The 27,618-nt window shown below is 43.1% G+C and overlaps 1 protein-coding gene across 1 annotated transcript; it reads right to left on the bottom strand.

Annotated features, from left to right (window-relative positions):
- On the bottom strand, positions 1 to 27,618 carry ACAT2 (acetyl-CoA acetyltransferase 2). Its single transcript, XM_066595982.1, has 9 exons — positions 27,500 to 27,618; positions 20,128 to 20,262; positions 18,540 to 18,721; positions 17,447 to 17,564; positions 10,647 to 10,790; positions 9,218 to 9,340; positions 2,965 to 3,119; positions 875 to 985; positions 1 to 567 (listed from the first exon to the last, which is right to left on the bottom strand). The coding sequence occupies exons 1-9, from the start codon at positions 27,552 to 27,554 to the stop codon at positions 394 to 396; spliced, it is 1,197 nt and encodes a 398-aa protein (XP_066452079.1). The 5' UTR covers positions 27,555 to 27,618; the 3' UTR covers positions 1 to 393.

Raw genomic sequence — 27,618 nt, 5'->3', positions numbered from 1 at the left:
TATCTTGCATAATATTTTAATTAAATGGCAGAAATGTAATACAAAGATTGGGTGGTGAAGTTCTCAGCCGTTTGTAAGTCTGTTCAATTTGTAAGGCAAAAGTGTTTTAATTTACAGACAAACTAAACATGGTTGATGTGCTAATTCAAATTCATGTAAATGAGTATTTTCACCTAGCGCTTGGTTAGATTTAAGAGTTCTTACTGTAAAACACCATGCTGCTTTACACGTTTGAACTATATAATCTGTGTAAACTATTGGCAATTTTAAGCAATTACAGGAAATGAGTATAGGCTGGAAGGTAGGTTGGTCAGAGGAATGTAAAGTTTTCTTTAGTCACTTGTATGTTCCATAGGAACCATTCTCTATAGATCTGAAAACGGAATTGGATATTTAACTTTTTCTTTCAACACACATTGCAATTCCCATCCCGCCACCAATACAAAGAGCAGCGACTCCTTTCTTCCCACCAGTTCTTTCTAGAGCGTAAAGAAGAGTCACCAGAATACGACAGCCAGACATTCCAAGAGGGTGGCCAAGGGCTATAGCTCCGCCGTGGATGTTAACCTGCAAAATAAAACAATGTAACTCCTTGGGATTTCATTTGCAGGGTGCACGGCGCCACAAAGCTTAGTAATTACAGATACACACACCTTTTTATTTTAATTTTTCTAAAATGAATTTATCCTGTCGGTAAAAATATTCCCCCTTTTTGATGTAGGGTGTAGATTTAAGAAGTGCAGGTGTCTGTTTAGCTTCTGTTGCTCGGAGTTTAGGAATCTACATTTATATCGTTTGGCAGATTTACAGGGATGAAAGTTTCTCTGTAAGTTTTGAATATCCCTGTAAATGTTTTCTAGAACACAAGACTAACCTTAGCAGGATTCAGGCCGAGATCTTTATTGATTGCTAAGGCTTGTGCTGCAAATGCTTCATTTATTTCAAGTACGTCCACATCATCCAGGCTCCATCCTGCTTTTTCAACCTGCAAGATACCCCAAGAACAATTCTGTAAATTGGATGAAAGAGGACATACAACAGAATCTTTACAGCTACTGATACACTATAACACTATTGGGTAACATTTTGATGTTTTTCAGAAATACTCTACTACCACAAATCTGTCTCGGAGCAAGGTTCAGCACAAAAGTGAGTTTTGTTTTGTCTTACTCTGACAGCTGCATCTCCGTACCCTGTTGGAAATATGTCAAGCTGACACTGGATTTATAGCCAAGGACCTACGTTGCTCAACGGGTTTTCAGGGACTTTTATATTGACAGGATAGCATTATCATATTCCATCAATGTCGCACTGGTAGCAGTCTGACTTAGACACCCTTCAGATTCGCAGCATCCTCTTCTAGGTTTACTAGGCACAGCGCCATACACTTAGCAATGGCTGAGACCCGGATTGCAGATTTCTCTGTCACTTAAGCTGCGGTGGCTGGTAAACCATGAGGGGACATGACACCCTTCCATCACCTAGGCAGCAGAGGTGCTCTCAATATCACAGAAAACCCCATTTACCAGTGACTTGCCGGAATTAGCTACCTTTGTAGCTTGGCTCGTCGTATTTTGTATACATATGCAGGACAGAGCAGAGTATTAGCTTTTTAAATGAAAGAGGTGTTCTGGTTGTAATTACTTTCATTTGGATAGAGAATTAAAAGAGTTTCCATGATCAGCTTTTATTGCCCGTTAAGCTGTAGCATATGTTGATTTCTATATACCCCCCAAAAAATTACCTTTAGTTTAGTTTAATAAATTGTACAAATTTTTCTTAAGATTGCATGAATAATTCAAAAATCTCCAAGAACTCAGCTAGTTGTTACCTGTCAAATCTCACATTACCTCACCATCAATGCTTCCCTATGGGTTAATGCTAAGGTTTTGGTAATCCGAATGCAATGCACTTAGGCTCTATTTATATGGGGGAGTGCAACGTTACTTAGTGAAAATCTAACAGTTTTCTACACTTTTTACGCATTATTATCATGCATGTGTAAAGATTGTAGGGAAAAACTGTCAGATATTCACTAGGCTACGTCGCACTCATCCATGTAAGTGCAGCCCAAGACCGTTTTGAATCATGTTTCCTATGATGGTGAAGTGCTATTTTTTTTTTTTTTTTTCACATTGTCTTCATAGTAACCTATGTTAAAATCACATCACACTAACATGTAGATCATATATATTTTTTAAAACTTTTCCATAGAAAATAATGGGTAATTCTTGAGGAAATGCACAAAAATAGGACATACAGTAATTTTTCTACCCTGTACCATCTGTTCAAGAGAAACATTGCTTGTGTGCATTAACCCATCACAATGAATGGGTTATTTTCACGCAGTGGGTTATTTTCATCCCATCTCACACTGACAGAACTCACATGTAAACACAGCCTGAACATCACCAAGCCTAAAGGCTGATTTAGACACGTCTTTTGAGCGATAATCGTTGTGTCTAACTTCACTGACATCGTGCAGTTTTCATTAACAAGTCGCTGATCGTTGTCTTTCAGCATGCTGAAAGAAAACGATGAGCCGTATCTGGAGTTCACAGCAGGATACAGTCGATACTATTTTTCAGCTGTATCCCGCTCCGTGAGCACAGCCGGGGTATGAAGAACACAGCACTCCAGCTGTATTCTGCTTAGAGGGCTCAGCTGTTACACAGCTGAGCGCACCGAGAAAAGAACAGCTGGATGCAGAAGACAAGTGGCCCCACTTGTCTCCTGCATACCCTGCTCTGAGTGCAAAGTGATCGCTCAATGTTTGAGCGATAACATTGACCTGTAAATGCACACAACGATTATCGCTCAAAAGACATCTTTTGAGCGATAGTCGTGTCTAAACCAGGTTTTAGAGGTGCATGTTAATGACAGTCCCTTCACAAGCAGCAATGTGTTTAGTAGTTAATTTGATGTCACAATTACTATTTCTTTAAAAGTCATTCCAGAACTTACAGCTTTTCTAATAGCAGGAATTGGTCCAACCCCCATGATGGATGGATCCAAACCACCCTGAGCAGTGCAGACTATTTCTGCCAGGGGTAAGAGATGCCGACGTTGTGCTTCCGATTTCTTCATGAGAACCACTGCCGCGGCTCCATCATTGATACCTAAAAAGTATCCAGGTATAATCATTGTTACAATATTGATGAGAATTACACCATCCCACCCAAAGTAATTGGACACCTGCACAGGAATCAATAGTGGTATTTACATACGTTAATTCTGAGTGTGCCTCCTTTGGCCGTAAGAACATCAGATACTCTCCGTTGCATACTTTCTAATAAGGTCTAATACATTTCAGTTGGCATTTCCGTCCATCCATACCGCAAACGTCTGACCTGCTCTTTAACCCCTTAACCCCTTGAGTGGCAGGTTTCCTACCACCCTGTCGTGCCCACCAGGGCAGGTTTTTTAAAATGGTCTAATCATTGAATTTCAACTAGTTTTTCAGTTGCGTCTCAAGAGCCATAACTTTTTCATTTTTCCATTGACATGGCCATATGAGGGCTTGCTTTTTGTGGGACAAGTTGTGATTTTTTAAACAGGGGGGAGGAAAAAAGAAATGGGGAAAAAAGAAAAAAAGGGGCCATGTCATTAAGGGGTTAAATAATGTATTAACTTCCTTCTCTGGGTCATTACGACGCACAAGGATACCACATGTGTGATTGTATTTTTGATTTTTTACAAAGTAAAGGGAGACAAGTGTTTTTTTAAATTTTTTAATAATTTTTTTACTTTTTTTAAAACATTTTTTTTTTTGTCCCTTTAGGGGACTTCCACAGGGACCCATCAGGACCCCTGATCACATTCCGGGGGTCCGATGGTGACAGCCCTTTACATGCTGCAGTGACAACCCTTTACATGCTGCAGTCACATAGACTGCAGCATGTAAAGGGTTAACACAGCAGAGATCGGAGGTTTTCTCTGATCTCTGCTGTAAGAGCTAGTACCTAGCTGTCCTCTGACAGCTAACAACCAGCTCTCCCTGCCACAGAGACCATCGGCTTGCTTCTGACAAGCCGATGGTCTCTATGGCAACTTGTAAACAAAGCAGGACATTGCCAACATGTCGGCAATATCTTCTGCTGGTTTTTCAAAGCCCTTGCACTGCTCTGTGTGGGTCTGTGCAGGCAGAGCACACTGCCACAGCTTGTGGCATTGTGCTCTGCAGCTCCCATAGTGATACATAGCCCGGAAATCTTCCAGGCTATGTTGCTATGAGCAGTGGAGCTCGTCCCCGGAAATTTTCCGGGCGTGCCACTCAAGGGGTTAAGGGCTCAGTCAGACGGGCGTTTTAATGTGCAACTTTATGTGCATAAAGTACGCATGCCCAAAAAAATTTGCGTGACCTATGTGGGCGTCACGCAGGAAAAAAAATCAAAACAAACGAAAAAAAAAAAACATGCACATGGCCGCATTTTTCTGCACATAAAGTGCACTGCCCGCTATTCCCTGCTGCGGCTTTGACATCTACAGCGGGGGATTCCATAGATGTGAAACCCCTGGATGCTGTCACATCCGCGGGTCTTCACCCTTGGTCAATGGGGCCAGCGGCAGCAGCAGCGGCCCCATTGACATACAGAGAACATCGCGATCCTCCGCTACAGCTGTGGCAGAGGATTTCTTCATCTCTATATATAAAAACTTTATTTTTTTACACATATTTTAGGGATGATTTTCAGGGAAGTGCTTACATTTAAAGCCCTTCTTCAAAAATCACACTGCAGGTAACATATGCACATAAAAACGCCCATCTGACTGAACCCTAAGGTACGTCCGCTTTTTATTTTACTTCGATTTTCGTTTTTCCTCCCCCCTTTTTAAAAAAATCATAACTTTTCTTTATTCATCAACGTAGCTGTCATGCCTGAGGGCTTGTTTTTTGCTGGACTAATTGTATTTTTCAATGGTACCATTTAATGTACCATATAATGTACAGAAAAAAAAGAAATTCCGCTATCTTTGGGTGCATCTTGTTTCTACAATGTACATACTGCAAAAAAAAAAAAGGGCCTTATAACTTTATTCTATGGCTCAGTACGAATACTGCAATGCCAAATTTATATTGTTTTCTTTCCGCTATACTATTTTTGCAAATATATTTAATTTTTTAAAATTATCTTCTGATGCCATATTCTGACAGCTATAATTTTTTTATTTTTAAATCCACATAGTTGTGTGAAGGCTCATTTTTTGTGGGACGTCCTGTAGTTTCCGTAGGTACCATTGTGAAGTATATACGACTTTTTGATCGCCTTTCATAACATTTTTTTCTTGGAGACAGGGTGACCAAAAAAGCTCAATTCTAGCGTTCTCCGTTTTTTTTTTTTCTGATTATGTTCACTGTACGGGGTAAATAATGTGGATTTTTATAAAATGCATTATTATTTATTAGATTCTCTCCTTATTTCTTTCATAATTACAGCAAGAGGTTTTAAAACTTTCATTACCTTTTTTTTAATAATTAGTAACACTTTTTAAACTTAAAAACCTTTAACTTTTTTTTTTTGGGTCCCCAGAGGGAACAAGAACTTGCGATGCTTTGATTGCTTCTACAGTAAGATGTAATTCTGTAGCATTACATCATACCGTGTTCTAACAGGCATTCTATCAAGCTAAGCCACAGGCATGGCTTGATAGGCATTCTCTTAAGACAGCCCTGGGGCCTTTCAGTAGGCCCCCCGGCTGCCACGACACCCACATGGCTCTCACTATCTAATTGTGGGGAAAGGGGCATACAGGACCACGGAACATAGCTCTGGGCATTTAAAGGGTTAACAGCTCCGATGAGCCGCACACAAGAAACAGCCTGCACCTACGTTGTATGAAGGGAGATCACCCTATCCTGCGTCGTTAAGGGGTTAAAAGAAAATGGAAGCGGTTCATATTTGCTGGCCCGATGTTCCACTTCATCTTGAACTTCCATTGCTCAACTGTCCAATGATGACGCAACTTGCACCATTGTAGATGAGCTACTGCATCTTCTTTGAGAGAACTCGCAGAAAGGAAATACCAACTTGAGTGTATCAGACTGTAGTAGAAAGTACCCCATGGCATTAGGGCCAAAGGAGCCCCACTAAGTGTTAATCCCTTAGTGACAGCCCTATAGCATTTATACGTCCTGCGGCTGCAGGACCCGTATGAAGGAAGATCAAACGTCGATCTCCCTCCATACATCGTGGGGGTCGGCTATTTCTTACAGCTGACACCTGGCGGCAACAACCCCGATAAGCTGCGCTGCTAATCTCCATGGGGTGGCTTGATATAGATTGCCTGTCAGATTGCAGTATGATGTAATGCTATGGCATTACATCATACTGCAGGAGTGATCAAAGCATCGCAAGTTGTTGTTGCCTCTGGGGACTAAAAAAGAAAAAAAAAAAAAGTTAAAATAAGATCAATAAAGTTTTGCTAAATACTAAAAAAGGAATAAAAAAAATATTTAGAATAAAAGAATCTAAATAATAAATAAAAAAACATACATATTTGGTATCGCTGTGACCATAACAGTCCGTTCTATCAAAGTAATGCGTTATTTATCCTGCACTATGAACGGCGTCAGAAAAAATAAAATAAAAATCAAGAACAGAAATGCGCTTTTTTTGGTCACTCTGTCTCCAAGAAAAAAAATGCTATAAAAAGCAATCAAAAAGTTGTATGTATTCCAAAATGGTACCAACGAAAACTACAGGAAATCCCACAGAAAATGAGCCCTCGCACAACTATGTCGACGGAAAAAAAAAAAAAAAAAAAAATACTATTGTGTGCAGAAGATGGCAGCAGAAAATAATTTTTAGAAAATCTAATATCTGTGAGGAAAATAAAGTAGTACAGCAAAAAAAAAAAACAAATAAGTTTGGTATCGTAGTAATCGTGCTGACCCATAGAATTAAGTTTTGTCATTTTTGTTGCAGTTTGTGTGCCGTAGAAACAAGACGCACCGAAAGATGGTGGAATGTCGTTTTTCTCCATTTAGAATTTTTCAGTACATTCTATGATACATTAAATAGTACCATTGAAAAACACAATTAGTCCCACAAAAAACAAGCCCTCATACAGCGACGTTGATGAATAAATAAAGGAGTTGCAATTTTTTTAAAAGGGGGGAGGAAAAAAGAAAAAGAAAAGAAAAAAAAATCATCACTAAGGGGTTAATATGGAAACAAATACTACTTTTGATTCTTGGTCAGGTGTTCAATGACTTTTGGTAGGGCAGTGTATCAATAGGTCATTACAAGGTACAGTGTAAACCAGTGCTTCCAAACTCCAGTCCTCACGGACCCCAGCAGGTCATGTTGTCAGGATATCCTTAAGTAAGAACACCTGTAAGAAGCACCTGCACAGCAAAAAGGTACTGTGCTACTGACGATAATTACATCACCTGAACAATACTAAGGAAATCCTGAAAACCTGATATGCTGCGGGTCCCTGAGGACTGGAATTGGCAAACATTGGTGTAAACATATTACATTATGCACCCATCTTTTATATGCTTTGGTTATTTAATATAGTAATTCAACAAATATATCAATAACATGGTATGTAGTCTATGTGAGGGGGATGGCACCTCCTGTTGGAGGTTCTCGCAATATAATAATATGGAGATAGGGTATTATCAGCCAATCTGTGAGACATACTTTAAGCATTCTCTGGTGTGACAGTCATCATCTTCAATAATTAAGCTGCTACCGAAATCTTTGCAGTAATCATGGCAACCAATGTCACCATAACGTCAGAATCCTAATTACTTGCAGTGGCAATATGGGGAAAATGGTTCTCCGAGATGCCCTCTATACTGCGCTGACACTTAAGTAGAGGTCACAACAGTATAATAGTCCATTCAGACAGGATGAGCTGTCAGGCAACCGAAGCCCAACACTCAACCTAGTGATGCTCGTTCCTGCGCTATTACACAGGAGCGAGTATGGACGGCATCACTCACAGCACTGCTGGCATGGAGGTGGAGCGGCTGGGGAGCGTTCTGCACCCGTCTCCATTCACAGTAAGCAGAAAGTCGTTCAAAAGTGATCGACTGCTGTATACACTGAACGGCTTGTCGTTGAGTTTTCTGCATGCAGAACCTGGACAATTCTTGTTCAGTCGCTGCACGAATTTACCCGAGATAAATTGTTCAAAATTACGTGTGAATTTGAATGATACTGAACAATAATCGTCCTGTGCAAAAGAGCCATAAGTGAATAGAATGGATGGGCACAGCTGGCAAGGTCATCTGAACTCGGAAGAGAAGCCGCATGGCAACAGCTATCTTTTCCCTTACCTCCAATGTTTTAAAACAATGATCAGCAGTCATAGCACTAAACACCAGCACAGCAAAAAGAGCTCTGACCCATCATGGCATGGATTCAACAAGACCTGTGGCATTGGACATCAGGCATTGCTAGCAGAGCCTATAAGTTGTGGAGTAGGGCCTCCATGGATTGGATTGGTTTATCCAGTGCAGTCTACAGCTGCTGGATTAGATTGTGATTTGGAGGCCACATCACCACCTTGAGCTCTTTGTCATGTTCCTCCAATGATTCCTAAACATATTTTCGCAGTACAGAAGAGTGCTGCAAAAGGGCGCTGGTTGGAACAATGTTTAGGTAGATGGTAGGTGTCAAAGTAAGATCCACATGAATGTCAAGACCAAGGATTCATCAGCAGAACATTGGCCAGAGTATCGCACCGCCTCCGCTGGTTTGCCTTCTCTACATAATCTATTCTGGTGCCATCTGTCCCCTGGTAAGTGATCCACACAACTCGGCTGGCCGAACGATGTAGAAGAACACTTGATTCATTAGAGCAGGCCAACGTCTTTCACTGGTCTGTGGTCCAGTTCTGATGGTCACGTGCCAACTGTAGGCACTATAGATTATGGACATATGGCAGCATGGGCACTCTGAGCAGTCTGTGGCGACGCAGCAAGCTCTGTCACACCCTGCGCTTTGACACCTTCCTGTCATAATCCTCATGACCTTTTGCATAATTTTGTTTGACAGAGGCTCTGCTGTGGAATCAAACCAGACAGCCTAGGCTTGCCCCCCAATACGTATAATAGTATGGAAGGCCAAAAAAAAAGACATATGACCATCCAGTTCAGCCGCCGCCGCCAAATATTACTTTGTGTATTGTCACTTGTGTTCTGAAACATTCTGTGCTGAAGTACACTATTTTACGGCTATCTGGACTTGATAACAACACTAACCTGAGGCATTAGCTGGAGTCACAGTACCAGTCCCATCCTTCAGAAAATAAGGTTTCAATTTTGCCACTCCTTCTAAAGTGGTTCCGGGTCGAGGAAACTCATCAGTTTTTACAGTCACGGGGCCTGTCGAAGATGAAGTAAAGGGAACATAGGTAGATTTGATAAGTGTGTAAATGAAGCTCGCACTGTATACAGAAGACAAGCGGGAGCACTATCTTCTGCATACAGCTGTTCTCTTCTCAGAGCGGGGTATACAGAAAACAAGCGGGGGGGGGCTTGTCTTCTGTGTACAGCTGTTTTCTTCTCGGAGCGCACAGTGAGGTATACAGAAGACAAGCAGGACCGAGTGGGTTAAATGGTCAGGATCAGAACTATGTCCAATCTCAACCATTGCGGTAGTGTTAGTTGTAAAATACAATTGACAGTTGTTGCTAATGGCACAAATCATAGTGCCAGTACTTTAAAGGCATCCTATTTTGCTGGCTATATTGGACAGTTGGTTATGGAACCTCTTATGCATTACTTTAACATAAGTCCTTAGATCTGGACAGTTACACTACTGTTTTATACTGCCTTCACAGACTAGACTCCTTTTAATTAAAACGTATGCTTCCAGCCTACCTTCAAGGCTGGAGTTGCTGCTAGGTTTCCATTTTACTTATTTTGGTTCCCTTACCAACAAACCTGTGCCTGGATACTAGCGATTAGTGCTGGACCCAGAGCCCAGACTAGTGCAATAGGGCACTTCTAGTTTATCTAAACAGGGTTTGTTGTCTAAACCCCAGGTACTATAGGGTCAGATTACAGTTCTAGCGTGAGATTGAGGAATATGGTGTATGCACTCCTGTGTGTCCTACTGAGCTGTACAACCTGAGTAATTACTATATAGGAACCTACCACCTAGCATTTTCTAATCTTGCCCTTGCTTGCAAGCACACGCCATCATTGCTTGTGTAAACTTGGACCTTCATTGTGGTGTTTATAGATAAATACTCTGCCTAGTACTGGGGGGCATATTCTGATTATTCAGGTATATGCCCCGAGTGCTGGCAATACATGAACCTTATTATCTGGTTCTGTGTTGTGGAGTAAGGCTCCTGATGAGTCGCCCCAGCGACAGAAATGCGTCGAGCCTATAAACAGCTTTATTCAGAGCCAATAAATAGCCTCCCACGTAGGCTTTAGATGATACGTTATACCCTGGCCCCAGCTCCAATTGCTATATGTGGGCCATTGGACTAGATGTACCACGGTGCATATCAGAATACTTTGTGCACTGACACGTTTTTCTTACGAGGCCTTCTTTATTTTTTATAATAAGTTATTAATAAAAGTTACGTTTTAATTAAAAGGAGTCTAGTCTGTGAAGGCACTATTTGTACTACTGATTCCCCTGCGGCTGTGATAACTGTTTTATACTGCAGATTACCTTTCCTCGAGGGAACTTCAACAGGTACAATCTCTTTGTCAAAATACCCTGCTTTCTGCGCAGTTTCAGTCCTGTTCTGAGATTCAACTGCAAGCTGGTCCTGCTCCTCTCTGGAGATTTTCCACTGCTTGGCCACATTTTCCGCTACAAAGACAATGAGTGTAAATACAAGTATACATCACTGAAGTAGGACGAACACCAGATGGCCAATTTAGACTAATCACTGTAGGGTTCGAGAGAAAAAAAACTAAAATATAACTTTTATTAAATATTGCATTAAAAGGGAACTTGGAATACAAGTTTCTGAGGGACACACAAAAAACATTAAAAAAATTGCTCCCCAGCGGGTGATCCCGACAATGCTCTAGTGAGGGATGCCGTATTTCATGAAGAGCAATTAGCTCCAGTTTAGTAAGAATAGATGTTACGGCTTTGACGATAGTCAGAGGCTACCCTGTAATGCAAATGGTGTAGCTAAAGCCGTTTAATTAAAGGGTCAACCAGACTAGTATACTCAGGGTTTACTCGGAAATTTCCTTGGTCTACTGATAGAGAATTCCTTGGTCTGGTTTGTGCCTGGGATATGTATAGTTTCCCTTTTATAGCACACTTTCTAGTTAAGACCAGACGGAAATTTCCACTGGAAGGAATCTTACCCTGTCAGGAGATGGTGCACGGGATATAGATAAATCCCTGTTTTGTGCACAATCTAACTGATAGTCACAGGGACTATGGGTAGACTCCTTTAACGAAAGAGGACGATATTGATGGACCGTACTTAACAGAAAACAGCCATAGGCTGCATATAGAGGATAGAGACGTTGCTTTCCAATAAAATACGCGGTTCAACGCGTTTCTGCTGCAATCATCGCAGCGTCATCAGGAACCTGTTTCCTAGCAGTACGTCAGACAGAAAGGTAGAAGTATCCTCAAATGCTAAACAGTAGCGCAAGCCAAACTGTAGCTGAAGATATAGAGGGGAGAGATAGAAGATGCTATCACTAAGAAGGATTAGAAATTCCCCCAGAGATTCCCCCTCAAAATAAAAAAGACCAGAGTGGTAGCAGCACCAGCCCTTGTGGTAGGCTGGCGGCTAATGACCCATTGTGTGTCTCAGAGGGGTTTAAATAGTGGAGTGGTTCCTCTCCTAATTACGTTGTATGGTGTCTTTAACCAGTAGGGTTTCAATTGGTGTAGCTCCGCCCAACGGGGCGTTCTATATCCTAGAGGGCTTTGCCTGCATGAATGACAGAGATATTAAAGAGCTTACACACACAAGAAAGTATTATGCAGCAATTCAAGATCTCATGTGCTCCTTGCGAAAGGGAACTGTTTCGGTGCCGATCTTTGTTTCAGCTGCAAACGGCTGTGCTAAAAAACGCCGTTGCTAGGGGGCTTGGAGTAACGTCCCACGTCACCGCGTGGTCACGTGTACCCGATTGGTCACGTGATCCGACGCGCGACGTCAGCAAGCTGTATAGGAAGAATGACAGGATCTGTTTACACTCCGCGCGGTCATGTGCGCGCTATAGCGATACTATGACCAGGCGCATCGCGCGGTCACATGCACGCGAGTCAGAACAATGGACCCGCTTTGGGGGCGTGGAGTGGGCGGAGTGATTTCATTCCCCATGTTGTGCTGTAGATGACACTTGCAGTCTAAGAAAAGCATCGGACCCGCTTCGGGGGCGTGGAGTGGGCGGAGTGGTTTCATTCACCATGTTATTCTGCAAGTGACACTTGCAGTCAGAACAGAGCATCGGACCCACTTCGGGGGCGTGGGATGGGCGAAATGATTACATTAACCATGTTGTTCTGTAAGTAACACTTATAGTGTAGCCCTATGTTACAACAGAGAAAAAGAACGGCGATTTAGAGGCTGTTACTGCAATAGGTCATACATTTTTGATCGCATGAAGGGCCTTAAGTGGTTCTGTGCAGATAAAGCAGAACCACAACGGCCGGATCCCATTTGTTACAGAGTTCAGAGTGTCAAAAAAGCAAAGGTATACAAATGCAGAAATAGACTGCCTTGATGCATTATAGCACTTCGAGTGCCAGCCTCTGGGTGAAATATTGACATATTAGATGGAGTGAAAAAGACCCATTCCAGCCCTTGATATCTATCAAATATATACGCAAGGATTGTAATCTGAATAGTGCATGCATATTTTCTTTCCCCTATGCAAATAGAGTTATCTGTACTCTGTTGGTACCTGAGCCCGTCAGTTTTTGACTCCAGTATGGCTCTGTAATTAGGGGATATGGTCACACTGTGGCGCCTTAAACCACTTGTTTAAGTATCCGTAAAGGGATTCTAGTTCATAAAGGCTAGTATTGTATTAGTATTCGCTCAACACAGAAACGATATAGAGGCAGGATATAGTTTAGACCCAGTTTAGAGAAAACATGCAAATGATAAGTTCTCGTTAAGGCCCTTTGGCTGTAGACAGTCGATGCGATACGTCCATTGCGATTCCTTTTGGAGGAGTTTCTTATCGAGGTTACCCCTCCTTCCATAACTCCTGATGGATTCCACTCCCTGAAACTTGAGCAGGTCTGGGTTACCCCCGTGGTAATCCCTCATGTGATTTGCCACAGGCGTTTTGTCACCCCGTTGAATATTCCCCACATGGGCCAAAATTCGACGCCTGAATTCCTGCTTAGTCTTCCCTACAAAGTTCTTCTTGCAGGGGCACGTTGCCATATAAACTAAATAGGAGGAACGACAATTGAAGAACTCCCTCAAGATGTATTTTTTGCCTGTACAGGCGCTGGTGATCGTGTCTCCCTTTAGTATATTGCGACACGCTAAACAATCAGAGCAAGGAAAAGTGCCTGTGGGTCTGGACATAGTGAGCCAATTTTCAGATGATTGTGTCCTCAGGTGGCTCTTTACAACCCTGTCCCTGATGTTACGACCCCTTCTGAAGGTAAGTAATGGATTCGTGGGTAATACAGTTTTGAGATCTGGGTCCTCTTGAAGGATCCCCCAATACTTGGACAGAATGTTACGCATGTAAGGGACTCCGTTGTCAAAAGTGGATATAATGCGTAATTGACTATCGGAGTTCCTTATCTTCGGGACTAACAACGCTGGCCTACTCTGTTTGGAGAATTCGTATGCCGTTTCGATAGAATTGCTGAGATACCCTCTATCCGCAAATCTCTTTTTTAGATCCGTGCTTTTGGTTTCAAAATCCTTTAAGTTTGAACAGTTACGTCTCAGGCGCAGGAACTGCCCCTTAGGTATCCCTTTCTTAAGGGAATAGGGCTGGGCGCTGTCCCAGGCTAAAAGGCTATTGGAAGCCGTCGGTTTTCTATAGAGGGAGGATTCAAGAAAGCCATCAGTTGTTTTACTGAGACGGACATCCAAGAATGAGATGGAATTTTCTTGGATCTCCATGGTTAGTCTAAGGTTTATTGAATTGATGTTCAGAATGTTGACAAACTCAACGAAGGAGTCTTTCGTTCCCTTATACAGAATCAGAATGTCATCAATAAACCTCAGCCAAAGCGGACTATTTTCCGTCCATTTGGCGTGCTCCTCTGTGAAGACCATCCGTGCCTCCCACCAGCCCAGGAACAAATTTGCGTACGATGGGGCACATGGACTCCCCATCGCGGTGCCCCTGAGCTGGTGGAATAGATGGCCCTCAAACAGGAAGTAATTTTTTGTTAGTACAAAAGTTAGGAGATTTAGAACAAACTGATTATGGTGTAGGAAAGCATTCCCTCTCTGTTTTAGAAAATATCCGACTGCTTCAATTCCGATGTTATGAGGAATGGAGCTGTATAGCCCTTCTACGTCCAAACTAGCCAATAGGGTGCCTGGTTCGATATGAATGCCATCTATCAGTCTTAGTACATCAGTGGTGTCACGGACGTATGAAGGTAACGCCGTCACGAAAGGACGCAAAATGCGGTCAATGTAGATACCCGCATTTTGTGTGAGGTTCTCTACCCCCGAAACTATAGGCCTGCCTTTTAGGGGGTCCAGACCTTTATGGACCTTGGGCAGGCTATAGAAGGTAGAGATCCTAGGAAATGATGGCAAAAGAAAATCATATTCCGAGGAGTTGATACAACCCAGAGATTTGGCCTGTAATAGGATTTTTCTGAGATCCGTTAGGAAAGTATCAGTTGGGTCTGTTGATAATTTCTGATATGTTTCACAGTCATCTAATATCCTTTTGCACATCGAGACATACTGGGACCTATCTACCGCAACAATGTTCCCCCCTTATCTGATGGTTTTATCACCAGGGCTTCATTTTGTTCCAATAGTTCCAAAGCCTTTAATTCATCGGGGGTAAGGTTGTTTCTAATTCTCTCAGGAACCTCAGCGTCCCTTATTTCATTAAAGATGATTTTTTCAAAGATATCGATGTGTGTAGAGGTGTTCGCCGGTGGATTTTTTGTACTCTTATTTTTGAGTTCAGTGAACGGACCCTCCCCTTCTCTCCTGGTATTGTCCCTCTCCAAAGCCTCAAGAGCTTCTAGACCAGGTAAGTCATCAGATTCTAAACCAAATTCTTTTAACTTTCCCGTTCTGCACGGCAAAGAATTTCCTCCAACGGAGTTTGCGTAGAAAGAGTGCAATGTCCTTCGTCCAAGCAAACTTGTCGAAGCGGCATGCTGGGACGAAGGACAGGCCTCTTTCAAGAACAGAGATTTGGCTTGCAGTCAGAGACTGTGATGATAAATTAATAACCCTCAATTTATCACCTGGATCATTGGTGTCCTTTTCAGATTTTCAGAAAATATGCATGCACTATTCAGATTACAATCCTTGCGTATATATTTGATAGACATCAAGGGCTGGAATGGGTCTTTTTCACTCCATCTGATATGTCAATATTTCACCCAGAGGCTGGCACTCGAAGTGCTATAATGCATCAAGGCAGTCTATTTCTGCATTTGTATACCTTTGCTTTTTTGACACTCTGAACTTTGTAACAAATGGGATCCGGCCGTTGTGGTTCTGCTTTATCTGCACAGAACCACTTCAGGCCCTTCATGGGATCAAAAATGTATGACCTATTGCAGTAACAGCCTCTAAATCGCCGTTCTTTTTCTCTGTTGTAACATAGGGCTACACTATAAGTGTTACTTACAGAACAACATGGTTAATGTAATCATTTCGCCCATCCCACGCCCCCGAAGTGGGTCCGATGCTCTGTTCTGACTGCAAGTGTCACTTGCAGAATAACATGGTGAATGAAACCACTCCGCCCACTCCACGCCCCCGAAGCGGGTCCGATGCTTTTCTTGGACTGCAAGTGTCATCTACAGCACAACATGGGGAATGAAATCACTCCGCCCACTCCACGCCCCCAAAGCGGGTCCATTGTTCTGACTCGCGTGCATGTGACCGCGCGATGCGCCTGGTCATAGTATCGCTATAGCGCGCACATGACCGCGCGGAGTGTAAACAGATCCTGTCATTCTTCCTATACAGCTTGCTGACGTCGCGCGTCGGATCACGTGACCAATCGGGTACACGTGACCACGCGGTGACGTGGGACGTTACTCCAAGCCCCCTAGCAACGGCGTTTTTTAGCACAGCCGTCTGCAGCTGAAACAAAGATCGGCACCGAAACAGTTCCCTTTCGCAAGGAGCACATGAGATCTTGAATTGCTGCATAATACTTTCTTGTGTGTGTAAGCTCTTTAATATCTCTGTCATTCATGCAGGCAAAGCCCTCTAGGATATAGAACGCCCCGTTGGGCGGAGCTACACCAATTGAAACCCTACTGGTTAAAGACACCATACAACGTAATTAGGGGAGGAACCACTCCACTATTTAAACCCCTCTGAGACACACAATGGGTCATTAGCCGCCAGCCTACCACAAGGGCTGGTGCTGCTACCACTCTGGTCTTTTTTAATTTTGAAGGGGAATCTCTGGGGGAATTTCTAATCCTTCTTAGTGATAGCATCTTCTATCTCTCCCCTCTATATCTTCAGCTACAGCTTGGCTTGCGCTACTGTTTAGCATTTGAGGATACTTCTACCTTTCTGTCTGACGTACTGCTAGGAAATAGGTTCCTGATGACGCTGCGATGATTGCAGCAGAAACGCGTTGAACCGCGTATTTTATTGGAAAGCAACGTCTCTATCCTCTATATGCAGCCTATGGCTGTTTTCTGTTAAGTACGGTCCATTGATATCGTCCTCTATCGTCCTCTTTCGTTAAAGGAGTCTACCCATAGTCCCTGTGCCTATCAGTTAGATTGTGCACAAAACAGGGATTTATCTATATCCCGTGCACCATCTCCTGACAGGGTAAGATTCCTTCCAGTGGAAATTTCCGTCTGGTCTTAACTAGAAAGTGTGCTATAAAAGGGAAACTATACATATCCCAGGCACAAACCAGACCAAGGAATTCTCTATCAGTAGACCAAGGAAATTTCCGAGTAAACCCTGAGTATACTAGTCTGGTTGACCCTTTAATTAAACGGCTTTAGCTACACCATTTGCATTACAGGGTAGCCTCTGACTATCGTCAAAGCCGTAACATCTATTCTTACTAAACTGGAGCTAATTGCTCTTCATGAAATATGGTATCCCTCACTAGAGCATTGTCGGGATCACCCGCTGGGGAGCTATTTTTTTAATGTTTTTTGTGTGTCCCTTGGAAACTTGTATTCCAAGTTCCCTTTTAATGCAATATTTAATAAAAGTTATATTTTAGTTTTTCTCTCTCGAACCCTACAGTGATTAGTCTAAATACAAGTATACAAATGAAGGATTCTATGGATAAGTTAGGTAACAGTTTACAGCACAAATGTCTTACCAGTAACTCCCATGTGATACTTGTAAAATGCATCATTAAGGCCATCACAAAGGATGCTGTCCTGCAGTGGAACATCCCCGGCTTTCACACCTGCTCGCATCTGGACTATATGAGGAGCCTAAAAAAAAAGAAAGTCAAAAATAGTGATCCAGCGCTGGATCTCTATACTGGTGTCCTATATTGAGGCATGTAGCATCTCAACTAGTGTGTCAGACCTAAAGCTGCCTACACAGGAGCCATGCATGCATGATTTTGGAGGGGAAAGTCAGAGGGATAGCTGTCGGCCAAATGAGCATTTGACTGATAGCTATGAAATGTGTATGGCCAGCCATAATAATTCCCTCCTAGATCTGTAACAATGCAGTGTATCAAGAACTAAAAATTACTGGCCCAACGTGCAAGAACTTCCCAGCAGGAAAAAAAGCATCACTAAGGGCAGCTTCACATCGTGTTTGCACGGGTATTTGCAGGTGCAAAACCCAGAATAGAACCCATTGATTTCAATGGAGTCGTCTCATGAGCGCGGGTAAAAAAGTAGGACCTGCTTTATTTTTCTGTGCCAAAATTACAGTAATATCCGCAGAAACGCACACAAATCAACCTCATCCAACCTCGTTCATGCGCAAATGTGTCGTGCTACGGCAAGCGTTTTTGCACATACGCTGAAGCAGTCCTAAAACAATATACTCAAAAATGTTTTAAAGTAGCATTTCAGGAAAACAGGCCGTAAAAGATACTATAAAGAAGGGGAAGACACAGCTCCATCCAGTCAGCAAGACAGAGACATCCATGAAATATCCACCAGTTAAGAGGCCATTTTTCTGCTGCGATCTAAAGGTCACTGGGAAAACAGCTTTTGATGGAAAACTGACATTTGGATCTGCTGGTTGCTGTTCTAATTCACAGTAGAGCGTTCGGTCACACCTGTCCTACACTGATGTCGATTACATAAGTTACTTTATGTGTCCATACCTGTACAGAAGCGTTAGGTCTACATCCTCGCTCCTTGACATGTCAAAAGAACTCCTTATAAATGGTAATATGTAAAGCAATTCCAGGAATGGACACTTTATGCTCGGAGTAACCTTCTTACCTGACTCATGTTCTCCATACCACCGGCCACCACGATGTCAGATTCCCCAGTGACTATAGATTGAGCCCCAAGACTGACGGCCTTTAGGCCTGACCCACAGATCATCTGGCAGCTCCAGGCTGGAATAGAGTAGGGAATGCCGGCAGCCACACTGGCTTGTCGAGTAGGGTTCTGGCCAGTACCTACAACATAGAAATGGTTCAACTGCTGAAAACGAGTCGTTTCTTCACCTCAATTTCACTGCAAACAACATACACTGCTGGACATCTTCCAATGAAGAGTCACAAACCTTACTAAGCAATGTCACATATGCAAATCAAAGAGAAATAGACGGCCTCATTCACACAGCAAAACCATTGGCACTAATGGTTACTGCAATGCAAGGAGTTCCTGTGGCTCCCCAGTATGGAGCTATAGGTGCTCCATGTGCTATAGCATCAGCTAAGGGCTTCTTCGCACAATTGTGCATGACTCAGCGCTACATTTTTTGTGGAATGCTTTTTTGTGTGCTTCTAATTTTATTTTACTGTACTTTTTGTGCGCACGACACATCCATGCCTCAATTTAAATGGCCTCTTAGCTGGAGTTCTAGATGTGTTCATTTACTTGTAGAATTGCACATCCCATAGCACATATTGTGAACGTTACTTAACTACTTGGTGAATGCTCCACATGTTACCTACATCCTGATACTCCTTCAACCGCTTAAGGGCCGCCCCTTTTTCATTTTTTCCTCCCGACTTTCAAAAACTTATAACTTTTATTTACGCATCCACATAGAGGTCTAAGGGTTTGTTGTTTTTTTGCGGGACAAGTTGTATTTTTGTAAGTTGGTACTATATAATGTACCATAGAATTTTTTAAAAGTTTTTCAGTACATTGTAAGTGGAGTGAAATGGGGAAAAAACTAAATTCCACAATCTTTGGGGGTTAGGTGGGTTCTTATTTCTACAGCGCACACTCTGCAGCAAAAATGACATGATAAGCTATATAAATTTGGTATCGTAGTAATCGTACTGACCCACAGAATGGGGTTTGTTTTGCTGTACTACTTTTTAAAAATGAAATATCTTTGGAAAAAAATAAAATTATTTTTTGCCACCAATTTCTGACAGCCAAAACTTTTTTAGTTTCCTGTCAACATAATATAGTAACATAGTATGTAAGGCCGAATGAAGACAATGTCCATCTAGTTCAGTCTGTTTAACCTCCTTGTTGATCCAGAGGAAAGCAAAAACTCCAAGAGGCAGAAGCCAAGTAGCCCTTTTGGGGGAAAAATTCCTTCCCAACGCCCTAATGGCAATCAGACTAATCCCTGGATCAACCTCTAATAGTTCCTGCCTGTCTTAATACCCAGATCAACATCCCTCTGGTCACCTAAAATCCATAACCTGTAATATTCTTCCGCTCTAGAAAGACATCTAGTCCCCTCTTAAACTCTATGGATTTTGCCATCACCACATCCTCAGGCAGAGAGTTCCACACCCTCTCTGCTCTTACAGTAAAGAACCCTTTTCTGTCTTGTCGATGTTGGCGAACATAGTTGTGTGAGGGCTCATTTTTAAGGGGTTAATATGAAACCACGTACCTCCAGTTAAAACATGGCCAAATATCACTTCTGAGACCTCATCGGAAGCAACGTTGGCTCTCTTCAGGACCTCTCTGATGACAGTGGTACTCAGCACATGGACAGGTAACGTCGACAGAGCTCCATTGAATGTACCTATTAATAAAAACAAAAATCTAGTCATTGTCAATGTAGAAATCAAGAGACATAGAAGACAGCAGAAAACGACCACGCGGACCCTCTAGACCACCCTTATTAGATTTCATTTTTATTTCTCTCTTAGGATAGATATACTGTATTTTTTGGACTATAAGGCCCCGGGTTTGGACAATAGAAAACAGGAAAAAATATTTCATACTAATTTAAACGTCTCTGGGGGTCTAACAAAGTGGTGAAGGGGCTACTGTTAACTATCGCGTTTTAGTATAGAAAAGGGGATAACAGCGGTCAGCTGCTATTTAATCTAGTGTGTCCATTTAAACAATGGCGCAGACACATCAGTTACCATTATACACCGCACTGCTGCACACACACTGTACAAGGCACAACAAACACAGCTCTGCAGCTTACACATACAGCTCTGCTACATGTGCACACGCGCACACACACAGCTGGCATGTTAAACACTGATTTTATTACCACTAAGGCTACCTACACACGACCAAGCGAGATATTGGGCCGTTAAACTCAACCAGATATCGCGCTTGTGGACGTGTGATGTCCCCTCGGATGTCAGGTGTTTTACTGTCAAAACCGCCTCCAATCACGTCTGTGAGGTCGCGAACCTCCGGCGCAGCTTTCAGCCGCGTTGATGGATCGGCAAGGGTTTCCCATTGTTTTCAATCGGAACCCTCGCATTGCACGCCGTGCGATGCGTTTTCCTGTCCCATTGGAAACAATGGGCGATGTGGTCTGAGGAAAGTGCAAGGAGAACATGCCACAGCTTTTTCCCATGCAGAAAATGAGAGGGGGAAAAAAACACAAAACTAAATAAATTAAAAAATCACTAAAGTATATGACTCAATTCAAAAGAATGGGGTTCATATTTGCGCGCCTCGCAATGCACAAATCTTGCACGGCTTTTTAGGACACGTTCAGGGCCCTTTTACACGGGACGACCTGTTGGGTGAAGATGCCTGACATGTCGTCCCAGCGATAATCGTACGTATGCTTTTACACAGGAACGATCATCATTATGAACGGACATGGAGAGGGCCGGTGTTCGCTCCAGCCCACCCGCCTCCATTCACAGTAAGCAGGCAGTTGGTTATACGTGATACTGCCTGTTTACACGGAACGATCCGTCGGTCAGACCTCTGCATGGAGAAACTGCACGATGAACGAGAAGCGAACTAATTCTCACTCGTCGTTCAGTCAGGGCGTGCACTTACACCGAACGATTATCGTTCAGATTCCCGCTGGATGCCAGAATCTAAACAATTAACGTCCCATATTAAAGGCCCTCAGGCTACGGCTCACTGCAGCGGGAGTCATGCAGCTACAGATCACAGTGTAGCCCCGGGACATCATATTGTAATACAGGGTGGGCCACGGAGAAGTAGCCCACCATCACACTCGCCTACAAAAAAAGAATCTGTCCGTGTTGCCCATAGCAACCAAGTGCAGCGCAGCTTTCATTTTACCCGAGCAGTATGAGAAGTGAAAGCTGCGCTGCAATTGGTTGCTATCAGCAACAAAGGTAGATTTACTTTCAGGCTGGTTTCACACAGGCGAACACGATCTTGCAGCAAGAAAATTGCGGCAAAATCACGTCTTTGTTCCCACGATTTTTGAGCACCAGCAAATAATTTTTAAGAATAATCTCACATGACATCTGCCCGCAATAAAATGGCGCACGTTTTTAATCGCACGTGTCAATAGGGCTTTCTAATGTTCAGATTGCATCGCAATGCATGTTTTGTGCGTTGCGATGCAGTAAAACAAAGGCTCCATAGAGAAACAAAGGCGATAGGAAAAAAAACAAAAAATAAAAAATTACAAGAGAAAAAAATCAAATCGCTAATGGGAAGGAAAGCATTGTAAAACATTTGATTCATATTCTGCCTTTAACTGACTCTCGCATCAGGCGAAAATCACGTGAATTTCTCGCCCGTGTGAAACCACTCTTATCCAGCTTTTCTAAGGGCGGTTATATTTGCGCAGTACATACGCAGAGAGTAGAGCCCAGTGATGTCAATGGCTTTGTACACATCTGTATCTTGTGTGCAAAAAACACAGCATGCTTTACTTTTGTGCGCATTTGCAGACCAAAGGGCCCCATCGAAGTCTATGGGAGGCGCACAAATGCAGGCGCAATACTCAAAGAGATGCATGAGACACAATGAAAAAGAACACACCTAGAACTCATTTGGCTAAACAGATAAATCCGGCTCACACGGCTGTACACAGCTGCGGGCCGTACACGGCGACATGTGCGCCTCCGGCGCGCCGCCAATTCACAATACAGAATCTTTCGCACAACGTGCGCGGCAACACTGGGGTCTATGGAGATTGGGACTGCGGAGCATTATGCACGCTCCTGCCAGAGAGGCTATTTCGGGTCAGCAGGGATGATCAGCTGCACCCCGGGATAACATTACTTATTAGGTACACAGTCCCCGTCAGGGTGCATACAGTTGGCACTGACTTGTGGACATTAGACGTCACTAACAGGCCGTGCGAGGACAACGAGCTAATACAACCCCCTCGGCTCCTCCCACCCACGTCATCTCCACAGAGCACACCGAGCAGCCACTCACTGAACAGACCCGAGAGGTGACTCTACACCCACAGCCAATCAGAATAGGGATAAATAGCTCTTCAGAGCAGTAACCAATCAGAAAGCGACTACCAGATATGGTTCTATGCCAACCAGCCAATCAGCAGCAGAGGTTATGAACGCTGACAGACGCCAGTTATAGCTCCTCCCTTTACTCCACATACACGAGTTCTACAGGACTCTTCTCTGTACCGTCCCCGCCATTACTAGCCGGTACAGTGCTGTACCCAATGTGTACGTGCATATAACTACAGAGCGCGAAACCCTCTATATAACCCCTAATATACACACCAACTGTGCTTACTGTATACTACCTCACATACACGCCCCTATATACAGACCAGTGTGCTATATGATACCTAATATGTACAGACCAGTGCGCTATATGATACCTCATTTGTACAGACCAGTGCGCTATATGATACCTCATATGTACAGACCAGTGCGCTATATGATACCTCATATGTACAGACCAGTGCGCTATATGATACCTCATATGTACAGACCAGTGCACTATATGATACCTCATATGTACAGACCAGTGCGCTATATGATACCTCATATGTACAGACCAGTGCGCTATATAATACCTCATATGTACAGACCAGTGCGCTATATAATACCTCATATGTACAGACCAATGCGCTATATGATACCTCATATGTACAGACCAGTGCGCTATATGATACCTCAGATATACAGACCAGTGCGCTATATGATACCTTATACAGACCAGTGCGCTATATAATACCTAATATATACAGACCAGTGCGCTATATGATACCTAATATATACAGACCAGTGCGCTATATGATACCTAATATGTACAGACCACTGCGCTATATGATACCTAATATGTACAGACCACTGCGCTATATAATACCTAATATGTACAGACCACTGCGCTATACAATACCTAATATGTACAGACCACTGCGCTATACAATACCTAATATATACAGACCACTGCGCTATACAATACCTAATATATACAGACCACTGTGCTATACTATTGTGCGTTATATGATAACTCAGGTATTATATAGTGAAGGGGTCTGTATATCTGAGGTATCATAGCGCACTGGTCTGTAGATCTGAGGTATTGTATAGCACAGTGGTCTGTATATATTAGGTATTATATAGCGAAGTGGTCTGTATATCTAATATATACAGACAACTGTGCTATACAATACCTCAGATCTACAGACGAGTGTACTATATGATACCTCAGATATACAGACCACTGCGCTATATAATACCTAATATATACAGACCACTGTGCTATACAATACCTCAGATGTACAGACCACTGTGCTATATAATATCTAATATTTACAGACCACTGTGCTATACAATACCTCAGCTGTACATACCACTGTGCTATATAATATCTTAGATATACAGTCCACAGTGCTATATATAGTACCTCAGATATACAGACCATTGCCCTCGCATATTTTACCACGTATTACACACGTACAGACCTATTGTTCTCTATGGGTGCGTATAAAACGCTGTACATACGTAACACTGCTAAGAGACAGAGCGGGGAATTAGGCCTCCTTCACATGGGCGACATCGCAGCGATATTGCATCGCTGCACCGTACGATATCGCTGCGATTTTCTCGCAGCAATACTGCGATTTTTGTAGCGCTACAAAGTCACATGTGACGCTACAAAATCACGCAACTTTGTAGCATCTGCTACTGTCAAAGTAGCATCGCTTCGCATGCAAACCGCATTTTCGTGTGATGCAACAGAGAGGAAGGCTCCATAGAGAAACATGGGCTACAAAACCTCGCATGTCGCGGGCATATCGCCAAACCTGAGAGGTTTGTGTGTCGTTTTGTAGCATGCTACAAAACATCTCATGTGTGAAGGAACCCATAGGAAACCATGGGCTTCTCATACATGCGATCTGTAGCATCATAGCAATGCTACAAAATCGCGTGACCTTGTCATCCGTGTGAAGGAGGCCTTAAAAGAAAAAAAAGAAATTAGTCACATTGCACATGAGCGCGTACGTGATATACGCTGTCATGTGCAGTACACAATCACTGCCCTACGCAGCAGTAGCCGACTCACACAGCAGTAAAACGCTACTTTATACACACAGCGTTTTACGCATACGGCCATGTGAGGGAGCCTTAAGTGATTACAATATCAGAGCAAAAGGCTCATTCATTGTGGAGAACTGACCCCTTGTAGCCAAGCTCTAGTACCCTGTTGCACCACCTCTAGCTTGGATACAAGATGTGATACGGGCAGGCATGGAGGCTCTAGTACCCTGTTGCACCACCTCTAGCTTGGATACAAGATGTGATACAGATAGGCATGGAGGCTCTAGTACTCTGTTGTACCACTTCTAGCTTGGATACAAGATACGGTGGGGCATGGAGGCATACAGGTTCTGTGTGGTATTCTACAGCATATCGCTCCGCATTTGCGGTAACTGAGCCTCTAGATCATGCAAATTCTTAGGCAGTCAAAGTTGGCATCTCAGATGGTCCCATACGTGTTCTATTGGTGATACATCTGGCGACCAGGCAGCCACGCAAGTGTGACAATGTCGTGGGGACATTCCTGTGACCCCCTTGTGTGTGACTGAGCGTTATCCTGCTGGAATATGCCTGTTGGAAGCCACCATGAGAGGAACACTGCAGGATGTCCTGAACATATCACTGAGCTGTTATTGTCCCTTGTACCACTACTGGAGGTGACCAACTGTAGTATGCAATGCCCTCCCAGACCATCACACCAGCAGCGGGTACAGTGTGCTGCTCCACAGCAAAGGCAGAAATGAAGCGTTCACCCCGAGGTCTCCAGACATGAACACGGCCGTCATCAGCGCCCAAACTAAACCTGGATTCGTTCAGGACAACAAAACAGTTGGAGTTGCTGGTGCTTGTTGGACAATCAGACGATCCTCTCTACTGGTGGTCTGTCCAGGGCGTTCTGGGCCCGGTCCGTTTGTGTGCCCTCACACATCCACTGGTCTCAACACCTCCTAACAGTCTGGTCAGAAAGGCCCAGGTGGGGGCAATTTATCAATATGACCATCCAGTTTCTCACATCCCAATAATGCATCCCTCTCAGACTCTGGTAATGGGGTGAAATCTCTTCTCTGTGTTGTAGAGGCGTCTAGTGGTCAACAAGCTCTACACAAGTGGAAGAAGAGGTCACTACACACAAGGAGCCTCCGAGAGCCATTTATAGGCCGCTTTTAGGACCTCAGGTGGCAAGGCCGTTCATCTAATCACACCACAACTCTCATTATTTATATATCTGCCTGAGCTAGAACTGCATGCTGAGTTTTGCAACAAGACAACAACTTTTTCTAGGGGATGGATTGTTCACACAAACACTATAAATAGCATGTGTACCGACCACTACACGCACCATAATAGTACCTTGTATACATGTACATATAGATGGACACTGCACGCACTATACTAATATGCATATATACAGTTTTCATACACCCAACCAGAGGTGTAACTTGAAGCTTCTGGGCCCCAATGCAAAATCTGTAATAGGGCCCACCCAACTATAATGCTTTAGTCATAGTATTGGGATCCCTATATGGAGCGGACAGGCCTTATGGGCCCCCTAAGGCTCCTGGGCCCGGGTGCAACCTCATCCCCTTTAGTTATGCCAAGGCACCCAACCATATGTGTGTACGGTCAGGGATACCCTAAAATCCATGACAAAAGATGTGCTGACAGCAAATTAAAAAGCAAAGCAGAAGAGGTTAATAGGCGTAAACTATTTTACATGGTGCAGTTGCTTATGAAATATGATAAATTATTCACAATTCTTTGTATCATGTTCCTTCTAGCAAATTCATGTGATTGGCAGATTATAACTTATCCAGACTACAAGGTTGGCGTCACACACTTTTTTAAAAGTAGTTTTTTGTGACATTTTTTATCACTTAACCCTTTCCAATCCAATTTCCCTGCCACCCACACACTCTCAAGCTCTTACTTATTTTGGGTGGTAGAGCGCATTGTGGATTACTCAACAGAAACACATAAAAATTAGGTCATGATGACTTTATTAGCAGTTTTTTGAAAATTAAACGTGAGTTAATATGCATATTACATATTTATGTATATAACACTATGTAGGAGAGAGATCCGATGTCAGAGCTCTCCTCTGCATAGTGTAATATATATACAGAAGAGAACACTGATGATGGAGAGCTCTCCTGCATAGTATTAGAAATATGTATCGGACCTTGCCCGACATGGGAGCTATGCAGGGAAATCTCAATATCGCACGTTCCGACACTGGATTGGAGAGGGTTAAGATGCATTTTCAGATAATTTTTTTCAAGCATTTTTCCCATATACTTCTCTATGAAAAAAAACACTAAAAAAAAACTTGTGAAAAGCACATGCTAGAAAAAACAAAATTACATTTTTGGCCCAAATACTGCTGCCGTCACTACAAATACGTATTTTCTAGCTTTGTAAATGGTTCTAAATATGTGCACTCTGAAAAGCAAAGAAGTTTTCTATGGAGATAGAAGCTGTCAGTCAGTCCTTTCCAGAGCGCACATCTTGGAGCTATAGATGGATCATTGTGATGACAGAACATTGGGTCCTCACCTATAGGAGTGCGGGCAGCGGCCACAATCACCACTGGGTCCTGTGCTGAGCTCATCTTCCAGGCTGCTGGCTCCACACTCAGAGTGATACTGTCTCCGACTTCTCTCCTACTCTCTACT

Source organism: Eleutherodactylus coqui, chromosome 3 (assembly GCF_035609145.1).
Source record: "Eleutherodactylus coqui strain aEleCoq1 chromosome 3, aEleCoq1.hap1, whole genome shotgun sequence".
Classification (NCBI taxonomy): domain Eukaryota; kingdom Metazoa; phylum Chordata; class Amphibia; order Anura; family Eleutherodactylidae; genus Eleutherodactylus; species Eleutherodactylus coqui.
This window is presented reverse-complemented; position numbering and strand designations above follow the sequence as displayed.